At 41.9% G+C, this 15,044-nt stretch overlaps 8 protein-coding genes across 8 annotated transcripts; 6 read left to right on the top strand and 2 right to left on the bottom strand. All coding sequences in view use genetic code 12, as the record gives it.

Annotated features, from left to right (window-relative positions):
• Positions 1-728: 728 nt before the first annotated feature.
• Positions 729-1,649, top strand: CJI96_0001233 (uncharacterized protein; the record flags this gene model as incomplete). Its single annotated transcript, XM_029033248.1, has 1 exon — positions 729-1,649. The coding sequence occupies one exon, from the start codon at positions 729-731 to the stop codon at positions 1,647-1,649; it is 921 nt and encodes a 306-aa protein (XP_028891840.1).
• Positions 1,650-1,892: 243 nt separating this feature from the next.
• On the top strand, positions 1,893-2,531 carry CJI96_0001234 (uncharacterized protein; the record flags this gene model as incomplete). Its single annotated transcript, XM_029033249.2, has 1 exon — positions 1,893-2,531. The coding sequence occupies one exon, from the start codon at positions 1,893-1,895 to the stop codon at positions 2,529-2,531; it is 639 nt and encodes a 212-aa protein (XP_028891841.2).
• A 44-nt stretch (positions 2,532-2,575) lies between these two features.
• On the bottom strand, positions 2,576-3,301 carry CJI96_0001235 (proteasome core particle subunit beta 6; the record flags this gene model as incomplete). The annotated part of the gene is made up of 1 exon (XM_029033250.2): positions 2,576-3,301. The coding sequence occupies one exon, from the start codon at positions 3,299-3,301 to the stop codon at positions 2,576-2,578; it is 726 nt and encodes a 241-aa protein (XP_028891842.2).
• A 1,012-nt stretch (positions 3,302-4,313) lies between these two features.
• On the top strand, positions 4,314-8,503 carry CJI96_0001236 (uncharacterized protein; the record flags this gene model as incomplete). The annotated part of the gene is made up of 4 exons (XM_029033252.2): positions 4,314-5,929; positions 6,294-8,168; positions 8,268-8,403; positions 8,459-8,503. The coding sequence occupies 4 exons, from the start codon at positions 4,314-4,316 to the stop codon at positions 8,501-8,503; spliced, it is 3,672 nt and encodes a 1,223-aa protein (XP_028891844.2).
• A 539-nt stretch (positions 8,504-9,042) lies between these two features.
• On the top strand, positions 9,043-9,768 carry CJI96_0001237 (protein AIM2; the record flags this gene model as incomplete). Its single annotated transcript, XM_029033253.2, has 1 exon — positions 9,043-9,768. One exon carries the CDS (start codon positions 9,043-9,045, stop codon positions 9,766-9,768), a length of 726 nt encoding a protein of 241 aa, XP_028891845.2.
• A 105-nt stretch (positions 9,769-9,873) lies between these two features.
• CJI96_0001238 (uncharacterized protein) lies at positions 9,874-11,622 on the top strand (the record flags this gene model as incomplete). The annotated part of the gene is made up of 1 exon (XM_029033254.2): positions 9,874-11,622. The coding sequence occupies one exon, from the start codon at positions 9,874-9,876 to the stop codon at positions 11,620-11,622; it is 1,749 nt and encodes a 582-aa protein (XP_028891846.2).
• An 88-nt stretch (positions 11,623-11,710) lies between these two features.
• HGH1 (Hgh1p) lies at positions 11,711-12,793 on the top strand (the record flags this gene model as incomplete). The annotated part of the gene is made up of 1 exon (XM_029033255.2): positions 11,711-12,793. One exon carries the CDS (start codon positions 11,711-11,713, stop codon positions 12,791-12,793), a length of 1,083 nt encoding a protein of 360 aa, XP_028891847.2.
• A 65-nt stretch (positions 12,794-12,858) lies between these two features.
• Positions 12,859-14,574, bottom strand: TFG1 (transcription factor IIF subunit TFG1; the record flags this gene model as incomplete). Its single annotated transcript, XM_029033256.2, has 1 exon — positions 12,859-14,574. The coding sequence occupies one exon, from the start codon at positions 14,572-14,574 to the stop codon at positions 12,859-12,861; it is 1,716 nt and encodes a 571-aa protein (XP_028891848.2).
• Positions 14,575-15,044: the final 470 nt, after the last annotated feature.

Here is a 15,044-nt window from a genome sequence, read left to right on the forward strand (position 1 = left end):
GCAGAGTGGCTGGCACATAAGTCCCTATTTGATAGAATAATGCTGATTTTCGCACCGAAGTCAGACCTACCAGCAAAAAAAAAAAAATGCACAATGCATCCCGTAAATCGCGGCTAGGCGAGTGAATACATAAATCTCATTTGGGGGAAGTTTCCTTCCACATGAATTCAGGCGCCCTGCCTTCGCTTAAGTGGCGATTTAACGTAACAGAGTAACGAAACTCTTTCAAGTTGTTAGGCAACCCCTGGTGTCAAATGTTTAAACGATTTGCTTTTCGTTAGCCTTGTCAATTCGAGTTGGCTCCTGCAGAGGTAAACGCTCAACTCGATGTATGCAGCATATAAATGACAGGGTAGAATACCTGGTGTCGCCTTACTGTGCCGTTGCACTACCAAAACTCCTGTGTCGTAACATCCCGAAGCACAAATCAATTCCTTTGTGAAGGCTCGGCCGGATAATTCTTACTGCACAGTAACATATCACCAGTAATGATTGGCCATGACTGGTAGCATTGCGGTGGCATATTACCTCGCCTTCGAATTTTTTTTTTTTTTTTTTCTCTTCCTCTCTTATGTCTTTGCTTTTACAGAATCTGCATGATTGAATTTCTATCTTCCCAAATTGACTGACGAAGTAAACCCATATTTTGGATATCATAGAGCTTCCTTCTAGGCTTTTCGCGCACAATATGTGGCAAGATTGTGGACGAACATCGTCGTTTTGATCCTATGAAAAATCTAGTATTGCTTGTTGTCTGGGTAGCCTTTACTCTTGCACAAGTTTTCGAAATTGAATCGGTTGATGACATTCTACGAAACGAATTCACATTGCTTTACTTCTATGCTCCAGATTGTAAATATTGCAATGAATTCAACCCCGATTTTGCGTACTTAGCCGAGCTTTATAGTCATAACCAGAATCTAAATTTTGGCAAGACGAATGGCCGTTCTAGTAAAGAACTAGCGGACTTGTTTAAGGTGAATAAGTTTCCAACGATAAAACTTTATGATGCACACAAAAAAAAAGTTGCTCACTTTGAGAAAGAAAGGTCGACCACTCACTTAAAGGATTTCATCACTACATATACCAAATTGTACCCCGATGAGGGGAACGTTGTCTCGAATATCGAGTTGGTATCTTCCTTGAAGGAACTAAATGATATTGTCGAACACAATGAGGAGGTCGTCCTTGCATTTGCTACTCGGCAAAGTCCAGAATGGAAAAGATTTCACTACAGCGATCACTTCTACCAAAAGATTGCAGCTCTGGAAAGAAGCAGAAAGTTTGTACTAGTGCTCGCAGACGAAAATGGATCTGATATATTGGAGGAGTACCATGTGAGTAATTTTCCGTCAATCGTGATGTTAACGCCAAAGAGCATTAGAGCGTTCAACACACTCTCCACCAATGTAATTACGAACCACCTTCTTGATGAGGACAAGGTGACACAATTTTTAAATCTTTCCCAGGAATTGGAGGAGACTTTCTCTTTTGGTAGCTTGCAGGAGCTTAAAGACTTTGTCGAATCGAGGGAATACGACGGCCACAAGCAAGTAAAACCTGGTATGAACATCCACAATGTCGGTTCAATTGCCTCCAAAAGTACGGACGAGGAATATGAAGATCTTTTGTATCATATTGAGCTTTAGGCTATCCAGATCTAGTGTGATCGAGTTAGTGGTTTTTCATAGACAGGCTTGTAGATCACATTAGGAGAAACTACATAATCAACAGATGATAGAAGGTCTTTTGATTTGATTAGTTCACATTAAAAGCTTCACTTGAACAAAGCATATCCTAAACCTTCCTGCATGTTCCGCGAACCAACTGGAAGTGTTAACAAGCTAATTCGACCGCATTTAAACACAGGTTCTGTTTGCAATCAGTCAGCAATGAACATATTTCGCTTCATAGCAGATCTTCTGCATTTGGCAAGCATTTTCATCTTACTATATTCGATTGAAAAGAATAAGTCCGTCAATGGTTTGTCCATGAAGACTCGACTTCTATATGTCATAGTGTTTGTTACGAGATACTTGGACCTTTTCACTACATACATTTCCTTGTACAATACATTGATGAAGCTATTCTTCATTGGGTCTTCATGTTATGTTGTGTATCTAATGTCTGTGAAATATGTTAAATCTATAAGAGAGAATATAGATACATTCCCAGTGAAGTTCATAGTGGGTGCCGCTGCCGCGTTGTCTTTAATTTTCACCTACAAGTACACATTCAGAGAGGTGTTATGGTCATTTTCACTCTGGTTAGAGGCAGGCGCCATTCTCCCACAACTTTTCATGTTGCAAAGAACTGGTTCCGCAGAAAATATCACCACGCATTACATCTTCGCTTTGGGAATATATCGTGCTTTGTACATTCCAAACTGGATTTATCGCTACTTCACAGAGGCACACTTTGACTATATTGCATTTCTTGCAGGCATTGTTCAAACACTTGTCTACTCAGACTTCTTTTACATCTACTACACAAAGGTTATGCAAGGGAAGAGTTTTGAATTGCCTGTCTGAAAACGAAAATGACATGCGAGTAACAGGTTCGCATTGTAGAGGTATCAATCCCTTTTCAATGGGTAGTATTCTTTCTTCACACCCTCCTTCGTCACAATAAAGATCTCCAAACCATCACCAACGTAGATGTGTCTTTCTGTAGCTGAAGTGAACGCATCCTTCACTAATTTAAGCACTTCATCTAAGCTCAAGTATCGTAAAGGCTTTTTCTCTTTGCCATCAGTTCCCGGAACATATTGATTTTTGAAGTTGACTTGATTATCAAGGAAGGGCATTATTAACGACGCAGCGGCTCCTCCCGCTCTGCACTGCTCTCTTTCATATGAGCCAACAGGGTCATAAGAATAGACGGCTCCTTTTCCTTCCTCATCTAAACCTGCAATAAGGGTGCTAACATAATAAGGGAAGAATCTTTTACCGTATAGTAAATGCTGAATAAATCTAGCGGCAGACTTGATCGTTAACTTCTTGTTGTTGTTGTCAAACTTGTACCATTTGTACTGGGTCTTGAATCTATCAATTAAAGCGGCACCATCAGCGGCGAAGCCGTTGGCCGTCATCACAATATCGTCGCCAACGTCAAAGATTTTTGGTTCGTAACGTGAGTCTATGGAGTATCCTGACACGATTCTCGTGTCACCCGCCAAAACGGCAAAATCTTCACCAGCAATACCTAGTACTGTACCACCATTGTCGGAATAGGGATTAAATTTATGCTCGATTGGGACAGAATTCATCTCTGCCCCATACTCAGATGCAATCGTAGACATTTATTGGAATTGCTGGACTGGTAGACTTGATTGAAATTGCCTGAAGGGTAAGATACGCTCGCCACCACCTGTACACCACCAAGGTGCGAGTGCGACAAGTATAGACTCAAGACTCCTAAGGTATAATATGAGCCGCCATTGATGAGACATCATGCCTAACAGTCCTGAGTCATCTTTACCTTATTATCATACTCACTTCTTGAAAGGTGTACTGATTTTGACAATTTTTGGTATCGTCTGGTAAATTGAGTCCAAGTAAAGATTTTGTATGTCGACTACCTGTCGGAACCGGAACAGAAAGTTAAGAATACCAATTTAAAGTAGAGCTTGTTACTCTTTATGCACTTTGTTGTCACAGATGGTTAGAAATTGTATCGGTGTGCTAATTATGATCAAAGAGAAGTCCAATAAAACTTTCATCAGCTTACTCGTTTGCAGAATTTATATATAATACACAGATAGGCAAAAAAAAAAAAAAAGAAAAAAAAGAAAAAAGAAAAAATTGTACAACCAAATCCCGGCTGAAATAGAAAGGTGAGTTCGACAAGGAAGTCAGGGACGCACTGATAAGAAAGTTTTGTTTGATATACATATATATATAGTCGTAATCAAAATCCCACGTTGAATGGGATTGTTATTTCGAGACATCCCCATCACACTAAAGTCAAGAAAATATTGACAATAAGACGTTGCGTTTGCCGAAATACTGCAGGTGACCTCGTCATACCTGCAATGCACGTGAAAGATACCAAACATTAGCTCGTAGACGTCAAAAAGTCTGATATTGAAAACCTACGGCCGCGAATAAAGAGTCAAGGATTTGTTCTTCGATTTTATTTTTATCTCATCATGTCGGAATCACATGAATTGAGTAGACCTAGAGAAAAGTACGATAAGAGATCATCCTGTATAGCGAACGCGATCAGAATCCTGCCTCCCTTATCTAGACCAGTGCAAGTAACAAAGTTCTTCAAACTTTCATTTCAAACTCCTTTAGATTCGCTCTTCTATTATGACCGCCAGCGAAAATGGGCATTTATTCGTTCTTGTGCACGGTCTTTGGGGAAGTCCGTCTCACATGCTGACCATTGAGAAAGCGTTGAAGCAACTGCTTCCCGACGTCTCCAAGGAACGTATAGTGACCCTTAAACCGCTGTCAAATCGGTTTTGGAAAACATACGATGGCATAGCTCGTTGTGCTGAAAAAGTTATAGCAGAAATTTTGTACGAGATCGAAACTCTTAAACAGAATGATGACTGTAAAGTGGTGAAAATCAGTATTATTGGATACTCTTTAGGAGGATTGATTTCTCGTTATGTTGTTGGCAAGCTTTTTGACATCGGATTTTTTGATGATGTTCAGCCCGTCATTTTTTGTACATTTGCAACTCCTCATGTTGGCGTTCACTTCTTTAGAGACAATTTGTTCGACAAAACTGCTAACGCTGTTGGAAAGTTTATTTTGGGCCTCACAGGCTTCGAGTTGTTTTTGCGTGATCACAAGAAGTTATTAGTGAAGATGAGTCTTCCAAACTCCTCATTTTACAAAGGACTAGCCTGCTTTCAGAAGCGATTGTTGTTGGCCAATATAAGGAATGACAGAAGCGTGGCTTTCTATACGAGTTACATCACTTCCCATTCTCCGTTCGATGAGTGGAGCACTTTAAAAGTTAAATACTTAAAGTACTTACCGCCATCGAAAATTGCTGGAGTTGTCGTAAGACCGAAGTTTGTCGACTTGGAAAGATCTTATCGGGTCGATCCTTCTCGTGAAGCTCCTATAAACATTCAGGAGGCCACCTCCTTGCTTCGCCGTAACAAAGTTTTGCGGTATTCATTCATTTTTGTGTTGGCTTCTATCATCATTCCATTTTATATCCCTTTGATCTTGTGTCTTTCACTGTATGTATCGGGCTACAGCATTTTGAAGGTTAAGTTACTGCCATCTCCTAACATCGTCCGTCACTGGAAAGAGGTTAGGAGAGCGATTTTTGAAGGTGGAGAAGTCAACTTAAAGCATGCTCAACATGGAGAAGAGAACAGGATACATCGTCATGAGTTGTCAAAGCATGATACTTTCAAAGGAGACACTTCTTCTTTCACTGAGCATGGTATGGAAAATGTTCTTTATGCTAAGAGCCGCATCTATAATAGGGGATCGTCCATCGAAAATGACTATCAAAGTACCGAACAGAAGGAGGATGGGATGGAGTCACCGGTGGAGGCATTAGGTGACGAGTCAGAGGGGGTCAACTTAATAAAAGCTACATGTACTGCGGAGCAAAGAGCTTCAATCTTGTCCTCGTTGATCAGACGAAAGACTCTCATCGATGTCGACATTGAGGTGAATGCTTCGATCATGAAGAATCACGCAGACAAGTTATCTGTTAAAGACCACACTAGATTCCCCCTTTTTACTGATGACACTAAACTAGCGATTTCGGAGGATCAAGCTACCATAATCGACAACTTAAACACACTTTCTTGGGAAAAAATCGCAGTGTATCATGATCTGTTCAATGCACACGATGGGATTGTCGCCAGAAGAGGGGCAAAATGGAACCCCAAAGGGGCATCTACGATATATCTCTGGGCCTCCATCCTACGCAATCACCTTAAAACAGGAGAGTCCTAACCGATGCATCTTTCTGTGGAACAAATAGAATACAGTAAATTATATATAGAAATTTGATAGTATTATTGCGATTCGAAGTTGCCAAGTCTGGTTCTTACGGATGCATTGATTGAGTCCTTCACTACGAAATTCGCAACCGAATCTCACAGCTCGCGGGCGCACTCGGGTTAGCAACCTTCGCGCATCAGCGACCACTTCCCCGTATCGATATCTACTGGGTCGTCCGAATGCGATGTTAATGATTAATATTCGAAGCTTAAGGGTATCATACGTGACCAGGGTGCTCTTTAAGAATCCTCTATTGGAGTATAACAGAGTTCTTGGTTCTCAATTTGGGCGATCATTGCTATCTAATAGAAGCTATTCTCATAGCAAACACGAAGGGAGACACTATAAGAATTCGAATAGAGATGAACAATGGCAAAAGTTTGGCCTAGCTGTTGCCATCTCTGGATCCATAGCTGCTTCGTCTAGTCTGTTGATAAAGAACGAGGTGTATCCTGTCGATACATCCATACATCGACTTCAGCCAGTGGAAACAGAGGACACATTCGAAAATGGTCTATATGCTGCCTCTCAGAAAGAAGAGAAGGATCTTTTTGATGCTTATAGAAGAGAGAAAACGACAAAGGGAAACGCAATTGTTAGATCATACTATCATATTCTGTTTTTTGTCATCGACTACTTAATAGACCCGACTAAAACTATCATTAGATTTGTTGAGCTTACAACAATATTTATGCCCGTGCTTCTTTCTTCACCAATGTGCTGGTTTGGAAAGAAAGACCGAAAGACTGGAGAGCATGTTCGCAGTGGAGCGAAGCTTTGGTTTAGGTATTTGAGGTGGGCATCTGAAGTTGCGGGCGCCTCATTTATAAAGTTGGGTCAATGGGCTGCCTCCAGGACAGACATCTTTCCCAAGGAGATGTGTGAGGAACTTTCGAATTTGCATTCAAATGCAAAGCCACACTCATTAGCAGAGACAAAAAAAATTTTGAGCAAAAGCTTTGGTATGCCGTTTGAGGAGATTTTCGAAGAGTTCAACGAGAAACCCCTAGGTGCCGGTGCAATTGCGCAAGTGTACCTAGCAAAGCTATCTGACAAGGCAATTCAAAGAGCGAAAAAGGAAAACGATACCACTGTCCAATTGTCACTTGATCCCTCTGCTCAAGAACATCGTCAATTTCTTGACAAGGTGATCGTCACTGAACCAAGTAGCTTTATCACCAAGAAACAAGAAGTTGCCATAAAGGTGTTGCATCCGAATGTGGAAGTGAAAATCAACAGAGATTTGAAAATCATGAGTTTTTTTGCCGCTGTCGTCAATGCTATACCAACCATGGAATGGCTCTCGTTGCCCGATGAAGTTGAGCAATTCTCCATTTTAATGAGACTTCAGTTAGACTTGCGAATTGAAGCGCTCAATCTCGCCAAATTTAGACACAACTTCAAAAATCGTCTCGATATTCATTTCCCAAAGCCGTTTTTGAACTTCAGCACCAGAGACGTCCTCGTTGAAGAGTACATCGAAGCTATCCCATTGAGTAAGATGCTTGATCTCAAGGAAAACTTTGGAAGAAATGTTTCAAAGGAAATAAGTGACAAGGGTCTTGATGCATTTTTGCAAATGTTGATTTTGGACAACTTCGTTCATGCTGATCTTCATCCCGGAAACATGCTCGTCAGATTTTATAAAAACAAGCTCTACAGGCATGAGAAGGAATATAAGATCATCAAGACAAGTAACGAGGAGGAGACAAACAGGATTACGCAAGAGTTGCTTGCTCTAGGTAATGACCACAAAGCTTGGTGCGACCGCCTTTCCGAACTTTATGACTCTGGATATCATGCCGAAATTTGTTTTCTTGATGTCGGGCTTATAACCGAATTGAACCACACCGACAGAGTCAACTTCATCGATTTGTTTAAAGCTTTGTCCGAATTTAACGGTTATCTCGCGGGCGAGTTAATGGTAGAGCGCTCAAGAACACCAGAAACAGCCATAAATAAGGAGATTTTTGCCCTCAAGGTGGAGAAATTAGTTGATCGCATGAAACAAAGAACATTTGCATTGGGAAACATCAGTATCGGTGACCTTCTTGACCAGGTGTTGGGAATGGTTCGCTCTCACCATGTGAGAATGGAAGGAGACTTTATTACTGTTATTGTGGCGATTTTACTTTTAGAAGGCATTGGAAGACAACTCGATCCTCAGCTAGATTTATTTGCAAGGTTCGTATTTGCTTTAGTACTTGGGCTTCCCACCGAAAATACCTTGCCATTTTTGGTGCCATGAACTTTTTTTTTAGACTGATCATACTAACACTTTAGTTCATTGCCTGTTCTCAGAAAATTGGGAGTTTCGAAAGAAGGCAGAGAAATAATGAAGGACGAAGACAGCATGAGTATGGTGAAGGTTTGGCTTGCACTTGAAGTTAGACAATTTATCCACGCTTCCATTCAAGACGTACGTATAATATCAGTGACATCATGGAGAGTCGAAAAAATACTAACATAATCAGATTCATGCACTTGTTAAGGCTGACATGCTCTCTCCGAATATATAATGTGTCAGAGGAAACCTGTTTCATTAGTAGTCTACTACTGACATTTGAAGGAGCATTATAGTCCAATGGTATACGCAGCGGGTCAAGTCGTGTTGACTAGCATCGCGGTATACTGATAATTTATTATTTGACGACTTGACTGTCCTTTGCCGATACCTTGATTACTACTTGCATGCAGAGTTTATGAGCCTTTTGGCGAATAAGTTTGTCACTGTCGCATACATTGATTGCCGTTAACTATGTATCAGAAAGATCTCGGTAATGTGCCGAGTTTCAGGCAGCTCTTGAAATTTCTAATGCTGTGAATCATGTACTTTAGTAAGATTTCGGTGATAGGTGCATTGAACCGAACTTCACGCAGCTCTCGAAAATGTCTAGAATTGTAGAATTTTACAGCCACTCCGCTTTCACAGGACTGCACTCGGTAGCTCGGCAATAATCCCAACGAACCGAATCTCATGCACGAAGATTCGCACTGTTGGGATTTAAGAGGAGTATCCATCGCCAGGAACCAAGTTCAATCTTTTACAAATTCAACAATGGCTTCGAATCCTCCAGGAGCTTGCTGCATCGAATCCAACTTTCACCAAGGTACCCCGAAGGGTTCTCACTCCACGGTTTTCGGCTTGGACACTTATGTGACGGGCGCTAGCAATGAAGCTAAACGGAACATCGTGATCTTGACCGACATCTATGGCCACAAATACAACAATGTCTTGTTAATTGCTGATCAATTGGCCAAATTGGGTCACTACAGGGTGTATATTCCAGATATTTTGAAGGGCGACCCTGTTCCTGAGACGCATGGCGATCTCTCATCCTGGTTGAACAATCACTCTAAAGATATTACCAAGCCAATTGTTGATGGGTTCTTGAAGTCTCTTCGTGAGGAAGTGGGATCTGAAGCCTTTATCGGTGCAATTGGCTACTGCTTCGGTGCGAAGTATGCTGTGCAGCAACTCGCTGAGGGCGGTTACGCAAGTGCCGCTGCCCTTGCCCACCCATCTTTCGTTGAAATTGACGAAGTTAAGGCCATCAAGAGACCGCTTCTTATTTCAGCCGCCGAGACTGATCCCATCTTTACCGTCGAATTGAGACACAAGACCGAGGAAACATTGGCTAGCATTAAGGCTAGATACCAGATTGATTTATTCTCAGGTGTCGCTCATGGTTTTGCTGTGAGAGGGGACATCAAGGATCCTGCTGTGAAGTACGCCATGAACAAAACCCTTGCTGATCAGATCCAATGGTTCGGCTTGTTTTAAATTGTTATATCTGTAGCTGAATTCATGTATCCCAATCTTGCTTGCTATGTAGTGCGAAACATACTAATATCCTTATAGCGACTACTTAGGTGATATTGAAAGGTCATGACGGAGAAACTTCCGTACCACGCTAAAGAGACTAACACAAAGAAGAGCTATCTGAACTTCTTTATACTCATCATATGTTGTGTCCTTGGAATCTCATGCTATGTGGTTTCCAAGTCAACTCCATTCGAAAAGGGGCAGATCTTGTTGCAGGCGAGCAATCCAGACTCACTTTGCCCAATTGTGGAAAAGGTCGACTTTTCGAAATTTGTACGTGATAATCTGACTGTTGACAGAATTCTTCATGACGAAACGTTCAGGAACGGTCTGATAGAAAAGTTGCTCGGTGCTGTGCGCTACCCCACAGAAATATACGATGAAATGATACACCCTGAGGAGGCCGCTTCTCTTGACGAGTTGTACAAAGCTGAGCCAAAGTGGAAGGTTTTTGAAAAGTTTCAAAAGTATTTGGAGAAGACGTTTCCTCAAGTGCACGGTAAGCTCAAGCTTGATATAGTGAACAGCTTTGGCTTGGTGTATACTTGGGAAGGTCTGGTACCAGAGAAAAAGCCCATAATCCTAGCTGCTCACTATGATGTTGTACCAGTTCAAACAGAGACCATTTCTCAATGGACGTTTCCACCGTATGAGGGCGGTTATGATGGAAAGCATTTGTATGGAAGAGGCGTTTCTGACTGCAAGGACTTACTTATTGCGTTGTTGGAGACAGCTGAGATTTTATTGAACGAAAAAAAATTTGAGCCACAAAGAACAATCATATTTGCTTTTGGCTATGACGAGGAAGCACTGGGATCTGGTGCACAGCACATCTCTGAACACTTATTGAAGAAGTATGGCCCAAATTCGATACTTCAAATCATTGACGAGGGGACATCTGGATTCGAGGAAACTGAGGGCGTCAATCTCATTTTACCTGCAACTGGCGAGAAGGGATATGTTGACTCTATTATTGAGTTGTATACTCCCGGAGGACACTCCTCAGTTCCTCCAAAGCACACTTCGATTGGTATCTTGGCAAAGCTCATCAGTGATATAGAGGATGAAGATTTCGAAAGCGTCATTACAAATGCAAACCCTGTTCTAAACCAATTACAATGCTTGGCCGAACACTCTCCTTTGATTGACAAAAACATCAAGAAGGATATCTTGAAGGCACATTTAGATGCCGACGCAAACAAAGCTGTTCTAAAATATTTGAATAAAACACCAGAAAGCAGGTTCCTTGTGACCACTTCACAGGCTGTTGACTTGATTTCTGGCGGCGTGAAATCAAATGCCTTACCAGAGCATGCGTCTGTCTTGGTGAATCACAGAATCGCAGTCGAAGATCTGGTGGAGTCGACAACCCAGAAGATTCTTAGGCAGGTTAGGGATGAAACCAAAAAGTTTGATTTGGGCGTCATATTTGAAGGGCAGATGGTGAGAGAATTGACCCCTAATGGGTACTTTAACTACAGTCTAAGGGAAGCTTTGGAACCAGCCCCAGTCACTCCAATGGGTGACGAGATCTGGAATCTTTTTGGTGGCTCACTTCGATACCATTATGAGAATTTAATTTTTCCAAATGAGTCGAAAGAGTACATTTTCGCTCCGTCCCTCTCCACTGGTAATACAGACACTAAGTCATATTGGGACTTGACGAGAAACATCTTTAGGTATGCTCCAGGAATTCCGACTACCAAACTGAACATTCATTCAGTGGACGAGCGAGTCGATTTTGACGGTCATTTGCTGATCATAGCTTTCTACTATAACTATTTGCAGGTAGTAGATCATTTAGCTCAATAAATGTTTCTCGCGTTTAGTGCGATGCCCATCTTCAACTCTTAGCGCACTGTGTCGCAAATTGTAGATCAGTTCAGAAGACCCATTCTCCATGCCCACTGAATTAGAGGAGTTAGTTGGGTTTTTGCACCTGCCACAGCCAGCTGTTGTTCAAATAGCGTTGGACAACTTGGTAGGCTATTCTTCCGGTCCTCATCAAAAGGTTTTTGCATACGATGACTACAAGAGCATCACGGATTTGAAAAAGCTTGCGCAGGAGTCAGGAAAGACCACGGTGAGCCAGGCAGTAACTATACTAGCGAATCTCTGTGACGATGAGACCATGAGGAGATTAATAGTAAAGGACCTCGACTTTCTTAAGTATTTGGTGTCGTCAATCATTAGACTTTCCAACACGGTAACGGACTTGATGTGCATCCTACTTGCCAACTTGGCAAAAGATGATCAAATTACAAAAATCTTCGACATCAAAGTCCCTCTTGATGATGAGGCAAAGAAGACTTTTGCGTCCGAGAATGCTGTGGATTGTTTAATGGATTGTTTCGTCAAGGGTGCCAATCGCACGCTAAACAAGTACGCAGATTTTGACTACTTGGCTTACTTCTTCGCTGACCTCTCCCGATTTAAGAAGGGCAGAGACTATTTTGTCACTGAGCAACTGTATGACAATGTCGTTCCCATCTCGAAATTGTTGGTCTTCACCGAGAAGTACGATTCTAAAGTCAGACGCGAAGGTGTCGCTTCCACTATAAAAAACTCACTTTTTGATGTTGAAAAACACCAGCTTTTAGTTACAGATGAGAAGATCAATTTGTTGCCTTATCTTTTGTTGCCAATTGCTGGTCCTGAGGAAATTGACGAAGATGACTTGTTCAACCTTCCTGATGAGCTTCAGCTATTACCTCCCAATAAAGAGCGGGATCCAGTAGACACGGTCATTTGCACACATCTCGAATCTTTGCTTTTATTGTGCACCACAAGAGCATTAAGAGAGCATCTTAGAGAAAAAGCTGTCTATCCTTTGATTAGAGAGCTCCACAAAGCTACTAATAACCAAGACATTGCTGATCTCTGTGACAGATTGGTGCAGCTATTGATGAGGGACGAGGCCGAGGATAAAGCTGACATGGCTGTCGAAAGTGATGACGACGATAAAATTGTAGAGGTTGTTTGATTCGATGGTAGGTGAAATGTGACTCAATGCAATTAAATTATTAAACAAGCTGATTTGATTATCTCTCAATCTTTCAAGCATAGTTTACCGTCCACTAGCTTAAGATTTGACTTCACAATGCTTATAATTCTCTGTTTGTTATCCTTGTGCATGCCGATGCGATGCTTCAACTTGAGCAATAGCTCCTTCGTTGCTAGCGGCTGGCTACGAACTATATCTATAACATCTTTAGTAGTCACTAATTCACCATTAGGTCCAGCGTCGTTGAGGTCAGTCCCACCTGGTGCCTCCGGTACGGGCAGAGCACTGCCACTCCGAACACCTGGAGATATGTCCTTCCTAGGTTTTTTGGAAGGCTCCTGAACTTCGACAGAACGGGCGCGCTTTCGAACGTGTGGGTTCCATTCACCTGGCTGAAATCCTTGCAAGAACTGTTTGGGTGCACGAATGACAACAAAGCCATCTTTGACGCTTGTAACAAACATGGTTTTTGGTTTATTATAAACCTCCTCGTTAGGGCCACCGTCTGTAGGCTCGCGCTTAACCGTTATTTCTTCCTCCGAGTCTTCTCCACTCTCTAAGTCTGACTGAGAAACATACGGATTCTCTATTTCATTGTCATCACTGTCGTAAACTCCTCCTTCTGTTTTATGCAAAACTTTCTTTAATTTTTTACCCTCCTTATCGACCTTTCTTGACTTCTCAACTTCAAAAAGGTCATTGATATCGTCATCACTGTCTTCAATATCCAGTTGCTTTCCTAGGTGAGCGGCTTTCAACATTTCTTTCTTCATTTTTTTCTCGGACAATTTGTTTTCTTCCTCCGCCCCATCCATGATTGGAGCTTCTTCATCATCAGCGAACTCTTCGTCAAAATCTAGCTCGTCATGATCCGAGTCACGATCGTTCAAAGACGACCCACCTTGTACAGTACGCATACGAGATTGACCTGAATGGTTTCTCGCTAGCATGTTCGATGAGGAGCCAGCTTGGGCACTGCCATTTGGTCTGCGAAATCTTCGGTCTGAGGACGTTCCATCGTCCATATGTTTCATGAGCCAGCGAGGAGCCGACTGATTTTTCTCCATCTTTGCTTCGGCTTCTTCAAGGGTTAAAGTAGCGTATTTGTTTCTTGGAGTGAATTTGTAAACCTTCTCTGCGGGGACCATCTTGAATCCGTCTTTATCGAAGACAAACAAAACATGAGCTGATTCAGACAGACCGCCTTCGTAGTTACCAACAAAAATATTCTTGCCATCATAATCTTCGATCACCCAGGGATAAAATTCTTCGTAACGGAGTTTTCTCTTTTCCTCATCCATCATGTGTACTTGTTTCGTTTTCCGCTTAAACATATTTCTGCGGTGTTTGCGGGCGCCCCCATCAGGCGCCACTTGAGACAAATCCATCTTGGATGGAACAGGATTACCACTCTCGTCTAGAATTTCCTCTCCACTATTTTGAGATAGGTCTTTTCCTACGTCCTGACCCTGCTTCTTTCGACGATCGAGTTCTTCTCTTGTGAGCTGAAACTGAATGTTTCTTGGATCTTTTCTATGCAATCTGACTGGCTTAGTGAAGTTCTTTATGATATCAACGTTCTGTTTTGTTTGGAATTTCATGATGTGGTTCCTAGTGTCCTTCAACTCCTCCTGAGAACAAGCTTTCAAAGGAATTACGTTCCAGTCGCTACCAGAAGCGCTCCTAGGAGGCGGCAGCACTTTTGGAGAGCCTTTTTCATCTTTAACCTTAGGATCTCTATTGATAGGAGACTGACTCATGGCTGAAGAAAAGGAATGAAATTCTACGGAGCTTTTACCCTTGAGATACAGAGTGCTACTCGCACATCTATATACAATACAAGCTGGCTGATCCATGGGGTACGCATACTGCTAATATTTGTGTGGTCAGATATGGAGTTCAGCATTACAAGCAAAATTGATTATCCCTTGGGGCATCCCAGCGATCCATTATTTCGATTTTCATCTATGAACTGGATCTCTCCAAATTACATGTGGTGATTCTCATCTCTTGTATCAAAGAAAGTATAAAGGCAAAAAGCCGGATAAAATATTGATTCCTCATGTTCAAATCACCTCCATTCTTTCCCCGAAACAAAAAAATTTGCAAACTATTTCACATTCGTGTTGCAGGGTTCGATTTTGGGTGTTATGTGAGAACCATCTCGCGACATGGATAGCGCTTCCTGGAAAGTGCCATATCAGCTATTGAATTGGTGCTTACCCCTAAT

This window comes from Candidozyma auris, chromosome 1 (genome assembly GCF_003013715.1).
Source record: "Candidozyma auris chromosome 1, complete sequence".
Classification (NCBI taxonomy): Eukaryota; Fungi; Ascomycota; class Pichiomycetes; order Serinales; family Metschnikowiaceae; genus Candidozyma; species Candidozyma auris.